The sequence below is a fragment of the Crocuta crocuta genome, unplaced genomic scaffold (genome assembly GCF_008692635.1).
Source record: "Crocuta crocuta isolate KB4526 unplaced genomic scaffold, BGI_CrCroc_1.0 scaffold113, whole genome shotgun sequence".
Lineage (NCBI taxonomy): Eukaryota > Metazoa > Chordata > Mammalia > Carnivora > Hyaenidae > Crocuta > Crocuta crocuta.
In genome coordinates this window covers 4,959,764-4,967,590 of record NW_027530368.1, presented here as the reverse complement: position 1 = coordinate 4,967,590, position 7,827 = coordinate 4,959,764, and the positions used below count along the sequence as shown (strand labels likewise).

At 43.0% G+C, this 7,827-nt stretch overlaps 1 protein-coding gene across 1 annotated transcript in view; it reads left to right on the top strand.

Annotated features, from left to right (window-relative positions):
* Positions 1–241: 241 nt before the first annotated feature.
* Positions 242–7,827, top strand: part of SNRNP27 (small nuclear ribonucleoprotein U4/U6.U5 subunit 27) — a 12,293-nt gene continuing 4,707 nt past the window's right edge. Inside the window, exons 1-4 of the mRNA XM_077766358.1 lie at positions 242–351; positions 1,379–1,499; positions 2,795–2,907; positions 3,637–3,716. Coding sequence (XP_077622484.1) covers positions 318–351; positions 1,379–1,499; positions 2,795–2,907; positions 3,637–3,716 — 348 coding nt within the window. The 5' untranslated portion in view covers positions 242–317. The remainder of the gene's footprint in view (positions 352–1,378; positions 1,500–2,794; positions 2,908–3,636; positions 3,717–7,827) is intronic.

Sequence of the window (7,827 nt, the reverse complement as noted above, 5' to 3'; positions counted from 1 at the left end):
AAGCCGGTGGGTGGGTCACGGGAGGGGATTGTGGAGTTCATGGCTCCCGGCATCTGGCCTTAGTTTCTGGTGGCGAGCAGCGCCTGTAAGCGGGGCTCAAGAACTGGGCTTGTTTGGAGCCTCTTGGCAAGTCCCTAGGGACAACCTCTTGGCTCAGGAGCCGTGGAATCCGTGCAGCCTGACTTCTTTAGAAGCCGGAACCTTCCAGAGGGTCTTTTCTACTTTTTCCAGTCGGCGGTGAAGGCTCAGCACCCGGCCCTCCCGGAAGTTGTTGTGCAATCGTTTCCGGGGCAGCGTGAGGCGGAGGAAGAGTCCCAATGGGTCGCAGCCGCAGCCGCTCCCCACGGAGGGGTGAGTCCAGAAGGAATTGGGCTGGTGTGGGGCTTGGTCGGAGACGTGTCCTCTCTCCTGTTTCCTCCCCGCCCCCCGAAGTACGAACGCAGCGGAGAGATGGGCCCTTTGCTCCTGAGAAGAGTGAGGGTGGATAGGAAAACGAAGACCTGAACCTTATACTCTTCAGCCCTCCGGTTTGAATGCAGTTCCTCCCCCACCCTCTTAAGTTAGAGTTTCGTGGACACCTTGCCAGTCTCCTACAATAACCTGTGACATTTGTGACTGAGGGATTTGAATCAGATCACGATTCCCTTAATTTCTGGGTGGCTTCGTGCAAGTCATCCAACCTGTGTCCGAATTCCCGTAATTGGACATTGGGGGTAATACTACCCATCTTTAAAACCTGACTTGAGAATTAATGTCATATTCCATACCACTCAGCATGTGATAATGCCTGGTTCTTGCATGCTTAATGTTAGTTTCCTTACCAGTTTATATAATAGGAAAATCGATATTTAGGATTTTGTGGCCAAGGAGCTCACCTCCTAATATCTTCTGGCTCCCACACCCATAAATGACGCAGTGGGATGTAAAAACCCAGGACTTCGATCCGTAGATCTAACTTAAACCCTTGAATTCTCCCCTTTCTGGTTAGTTTTATCACCTTCAACTAGTCAAGACTTGATTTTTTAAAAAGTTAATGAGGCCTCCAACCACGTACTTGAGCACTTAAAATGTGCGCGATCCGAATTAAGAAGTGCTGTTAAGTGTAGAATACACTCCCAATTTCCTATTTAATACAAAAATAAATATAATACCTCAGTTTTTAATATTGAGTACATGTCGAAATGATCATATTGGGATATATTCGGTAAAATAACAATGTTAAAATTAATTCTACCTGGTTTTTATTATTATTATTATTATTATTATTATTATTATTTGTTAGAAATAGCCGGCATTATATTTCTGTTGGACAGCACAACTCTAGGTATATGAAGTAATATTTTGACTCTGCAAAAAGACTTTGTGTGGTTTGTATTAGAGCGCAGGCGGTCCCGGTCCACATCTCGTGAGAGAGAACGCAGGCGCCGAGAACGGTCCCGGTCCCGGGAGAGAGATCGTCGAAGGAGTCGATCTCGATCCCCGCACAGAAGACGCTCCAGGTGAATGCAGAAAATAACCAGAAGTTTTACCACAAGTCCCAAAGAAACTAGTCGCTGCCCTCAATTTTGTTTTTATCACTAATAAAGGATTTACAGTTTCATGAAATGAGAGGAACTTGAGCCCAGTTATTTTATTTTTTTAATTTTTATTTATTTCTAGGAGAGAGAGAGACAGCGTGAGCAGGGGAGGGTCAGAGAGAGAGGGAGACACAGACTTTGAAACAGGCTCCAGGCTCTGAGCTGGCAGTCAGCACAGAGCCCGACGCGGGGCTCGAACCCACGAACCGCGAGATCATGACCCAAGCGAAAGTCGGACGCTTAACCGACTAAGCCACCCAGGTGCCCCTAAGCCCACTTATTTTAAACCCAACATTTCCATTGGCAAAATTGGGTTAATAACACCCTGACCTAGAGTTGCATTAAGGAGTTTATGAGAGGGGCGCCTGGGTTGCTCAGTCGGTTTAACGTCCAACTTCGGCTCAGGTCATGATCTCACGGTTCGTGGGTACCAGCCCCGTGTCGGGCTCTGTGCTGACAGCTAGCTCAGAGCCTGGAGCCTGCTTCCGATTCTGTGTCTCCCTCTCTCTCTGACCCTCCCCTGCTCACTCTGTCTGTCTGTCTCTCTCTCTCTCTCTCTCTGTCTCAGAAATAAACGTTGAAAAAAAATTTTTTTTAAGGCGTAAATGAGAAATAGTACATGAAAGACACTAGCATCAGGCTTGGCAGGAGTAATTACGAAATGTGTATATTGTATTTTGGGGGTTTTCTTTCTTAATTTTTTTTAAGTAATCTGTACACCCAACTGGAGGTTTGACCTCATAACCCTGAGGTCAAGAGTCACATCCTCCATTGACTGGGCCAGCCAGGGGCCCCTGTTTTGTTTTACTGGTTTTTGGGTGTTAAGAGTTTATTTAAGTATATAACTAGGAATGTGAGATCTTCAAAAAACCTTAGAAATTGACTCTTGATTCTTAGTGTCAGTTGCTGTTTCAGTCAACTTTTTGTGTGTTTGTAATTGTTAGAAACTTAGTTACATTTTTCTGCCTTAAAAAATTTTTTTCAGCCCTCACTGATGATTAAAGCAGTAAACTATATTTTTGGGGTTTGGTTAACAATCACAGGGCCTAGGCAGAACCTTCTTCCTTATTTTGCTATGGGGAATGGACTCCTCATTCTCTGGAGCCTGACTTTTGTTCAGCCTTTACCTTTTAGGAGCTCGTGTATATATCATTGCCAATCAACACAAGTCACCAGGTATATCTCTGCTTCTGACGCCTTTACTTATTAAATATTAGATCCCCAAGACGGCATAGATCCACATCTCCTTCCCCTTCTCGACTGAAAGAAAGAAGAGATGAGGAAAAGAAAGAAACAAAAGAAACAAAGAGCAAAGAACGTCAGATTACTGGTAATGTTACTAGATTAACTGTAGGAAAAGTACAGCCTTGTTTAGAGAACTTTAGTCATAAAATTATAAAAGTATAATTTGGGCACATTTTAATATTAATTTTTATACTGTACATTGCGTATGGTTTTGAGATTTTGTTATCATTTGTACCTTAGTGAATTCGCAGTTATCAGTGGTACTCCTGAGATAGGAAGGACAGTTAAGACATGAGAATATTCTGTTTTGGAAGTACCTTTAAATCTAGTGTCATCTCTGATATTAAAAATGGTCCTGCCTAAAGACTCTAAGCATGTCCTTTTAAGCAGCCTCTCTGGTGGAGGATGGAGAGCATATTCCTTCCTAGCATCTTAAGTTATATTGTGTCCAAACTGAGGAGGAATTTTTTTCCATTAGACCCAAATCTTTAGCTAATTGTTTTGTGTGTTTTCTGCTGCTGAGGTGGAATGACTATTAACCTGTTGCTCCTAAGTCAAAATGGCATAAAGCAAAGAGTACCCCTTACCTTCTGAAAGTTTGTGATATGCCCCTTTGCTTTTAAGACCTACATTAGTACAGTAATTGCTTTCTTCTTAAAAGTAGAAATCCTCTTCAGATGTCTTATGGCTAGCAAAAATAAGTACTAATGTAGGTCTTTCGTAAAAGCGAAGTGGTGTACCACAAGCGGGAAGGCGGGATACCTGTATAGAAGATGATAGAGTTTAAAAAAATATTTTTCTGTTATTTTTACAGAGGAGGACTTAGAGGGCAAAACAGAGGAAGAAATCGAAATGATGAAGTTAATGGGATTTGCCTCTTTTGACTCCACAAAAGTAAGTAAAACATGCAGCCAGTTAAACATTCTGATATGAATTAATCCGTTATGATCATCGCATTTTCCTATATTCTTATGCTGTCACTTGTAATGTCCTCCATTGATATGAGTCTTTTCTTTAGAAGACATTAAATATCTGTGTGAAGGGCATTGAGGGCACAAAGAAGGAAGCAGTGAACTGCCATTTCAGATTCAGTGACTGGTAAAAGGATGCTAATGGGATAGTGGCTAGTGGCTAGTGGCTATGAATGAAGCTAGAAAGAGGGATTGGGGGGCACCTGGGTGGTTTAGTTGATTAAGTGTCTGACTTCGGTTCCGGTCATGATCTCACAGTGTGTGCATTCAAACCACACATAGAGCTTTCTGCTGTCAGTCAGCATAGAGCCCATTTAGAATCCTCTGCCTTCTTCTCTCTGCCCCTCCCTTGCTTGTTTGCTTGCTCACTCTCTCGATCTTAAAAATAAACATTAAAAAATATCTTTAAAAATGAGGGATAGGAAGCAAATTGTGGAAGGCTTTTGATACTCTTAGCCATGCTAAGGAATTTAGAGTTGATTCTTTAGGTGTTGAGGAGAGGAAGCAATGATTTTTAGGCGGGATTATATGTATGTTTATTTTTTTTTTATTTTTTAAAAATATTTATTTTTGAGAGAGAGAGAGAGACAGAGCATGAGCTGGGGAGGGCCAGAGAGAAAGGGAGACAGAATCTGAAGCAGGTTCCAGGCTCTGAGCTGTCAGCATAAGCCCAACGCGGGGCTCAGACCCATAAACGGTGAGATGACCTGAGCCAAAGTCGGACATCAACCAACTGAGCCACCCAGGCGTCCCTCTATGTGTGGTTAGAAAGATGAGCCAAGAGGGGCACCTGGGTGGCTCAGTCGGTTATAAGCATCCAACTCTTAATCTCAGAGTCATGAGTTGAAGACCTGCGTTGGGCTCTGAGCTGGGTGTGAAGCCTACTTTGAAGAAAAGGAGGGGGCGGGGGTGGGGGGAGAAAAGAAAGACGAGCCAAAACAACACGGAGGACAAACGAGAGGCAGCTGGGTTAGACTGGCGGCAGGGAGAACGCTGGTCTTGCAAGTGAAAGATGATGGAGGCACGAACTGAGGCCAGAATATTGAGGCCCAGTCAGGAGCCAGAAGAGGTGGTGGTGGGAGTGGTGGGAGTGGTAGTGAGTAGTCCATGATGATTCTGAAGGGACAGGCTGAAAGCCTGGGGGATGGGGTTAGCCAAGAAGGGTCCTAGGAAGGGGAAGTGCTATTAAGAATTAAATTCAGCTGTAGAGAAAGATGCCATTGGGTAGCTGCATGCATATCTCCTACCTCGGAAGAGAGGAAGATAGAAAGTGAATGCTATCTAGCCTGATGATAATACTGGAGAGAATAAGGAAGTGAGAGAGGAAAGAGAAGAAGATGAAGAGAGGGATTATAGGGAGGGAGAGGGGAAATGGAGAGAGGATATGGAAAGGAGAGAAGGGATAGAGAGAGAGGGAGCTAGTAAGAATAAACAGGGAGAGGGCTGCCTGGGTGGCTCAGTCGGTTAAGTGTCTGACTCTGGATTTCGGCTCAGGTCATGAGCTCACAATTGGTGAACCTGAGTCGGGTTCTGCACTGACATCATGGAGCCTGCGTGGGATTCTCTCTCTCCTCTTTCTCTGTCCCTCCTCCATGCTCTCTCCCAAAATAAATAAATAAACTTAAAAAAAAAAAAAGTGTAGTCTGTGCTGAAGATGTTTATTTATAAAGGAGAAAATAGGTGAAGCGTTTGGGCGGCTCAGTCGGTTAAGCGTCCAACTTCGACTCAGGTCACGATCTCACCGTTCATGGGTCCGAGCCCCACACTGGGCTCTGTGCTGACAGCTCAGAACCTGGATCCTGCTTTGGCTTCTGTATCTCCTTCTCTCTCTGCCCCTCTGCTTGCACTCTGTCTCTCTCTTTCTCTCAAAAATAAACATAGAAAAAATTCTTTTTAAAGGAGAAATAGGTAAGAATTCATAGATGCCATGAGGACAGATGACATCAGTTGTTCTTTTAAGGACATCTACAAGGATGTTAATTTAGTTTGTATGCAGTTGCCTTTATGGCTGTCCGTCATAAAGTCCACTCATTTGTGTTTTCAGTAATGTGTATCTTGTGACCTTTCATCATTGGTCTATGGTGGCACCTTTTCATATGCCAATGTGTTCACTTATTTTCTCTTCTATTTTCACATTCTAGAAAGGTTCAAAATTTGGTTATGTTTTTTAATGGATAATTTTCTATTTCAGCATGTAAATGAAAACAGGCTAATAATATACAACTCTGTAAATAGTTTTCAAAAAATCAGTAAGCCTTTAGGAATTGAACTTAGTAAATAGGTTAACATCAACCAGTCTTTCTGAGTCATGCCTATTTCCTATTCTTGGGAAGGAAAAATTATACATCTCAAGTAATTTGTTCCCTCCCCTCTCCTCCCACAATATAGTGAAAACAGGAATAGAAAAGTAAGACCAAATATATTCATTTTTAGCTCCGCTTCAAATATGTATCTTACCTCTGTGGGCCTTTTGGCTAATGGATAAGAATCCTGTTTGTGTTTTTTTTAACCCTAACCCAGATACCTAGTAAGTGTGCTACACAGAAAGGGTATACTCCCATGAGCAATAATGGGGACAGAGGGAGTTGGAGGTCACATGTATCTATGTGTGCATGTATGTGTGTGTGAGAAATGGCATTAACCAGTGATGTTCATATATTTAATAGTCATTGTCTGAGCACCTGCAAGTACAGTGGCCTAGGATGTGAGAATGCAAACGTGACCCACATCCATATACCTCCATCAAAAAGCTTTCAGTCTCATAAGGGAAGTAACGTCATGTGTATATGCATCACGATAATGCAAGGTAGAAATGGAGGGTATTGTTAGAGGAACACAGCTAACATTCCGTGAAAGGCTAGAGTGCACTTTCTGGCAGCTGAATCATTTGAATTGGGCCTTGAATGATGGATAAGAATCAGATGGTTGGAGTTCTTGGATGGGTGTTGAGAAGGCAATTCAGGCATGAGGAACAGCAAATGTAAGTTAACTTGGCTAAATCAAAAGACCTATAAAGGAATTATTGAAAAAGATGGTAGATGCCACATAATAAAGGCCAAGATATAAGTGCCACTTAACAGTAGCATCTGTTATTCTGTATTCTGATCCTTTTTATTTTTTGTTTATGAATGTTTATTTTTTAATGTTTTATTTATCTTTTTTATTGTTTTTTAATGTTTTACTTCTTTTTTATTTATTTTTTACAAATAGTTTATTGTCAAATTAGTTTCCACATAACAGTGCTCATCCCCACAAGTGCCCTCCTCCATGCCCATCCCCCCTCCCCCCACATCCATCAGTCCTCAGTTTTTGTCAGCATTCAAGAGTCTCTCGTGGTTTGCCTCTCTCCCTTTCCCCCACCATTTCCCCCCTTCTTCTCCCCCTTGTTCCTTAGTTAAATTCCTCCTAATCCTCCTATACGTGCAAACATATGATATTTGTCCTTCTCTGCCTGACCTATTTCACTCAGCATTAACACCCTCAAGGTCCATCCATGTTGCTACACGTGGCCAGATTTCATTGTTTCTCATTGCCATGTAGTATTCCATGGTATAGATAAACCACATCTTTTTGATCCATTCGTCCAGTTCTACTTATTTCTGAGAGAGAGAGAGAGTGAGCAGGGGAGAGAGAGAGTGAGCAGGGGAGAGAGACACAGAATCCGAAGCAGGCTCCAGGCTCTGAGCTAGCCATCAGCACAGAGCCTGACGTGGGACTCGAACCCATGAACGGTGAGATCATGACCTGAGCTGAAGTTGGATGTGTAACCGACTGAGTCACCCAGGCGCCCCTATTAATGTTTATTTTTTAAAAAGTTGTTTAATGTTTATTTATTGTTGAGAGAGAGAGACAGAGCATGAGTTGGGTGGGGGCAGAGAGAGAGAGACACACACACACACAGAATCCAAAGCAGGCTCCAGGCTCTGAATTGTCAACACAGAGCCTGACATGGGGCTCGAATCTTGGGAATGGTGAGATCATGACCTGAGCCAAAGTCAGATGATTACCCAACTGAGCCCAGCCAGCCCCACCCC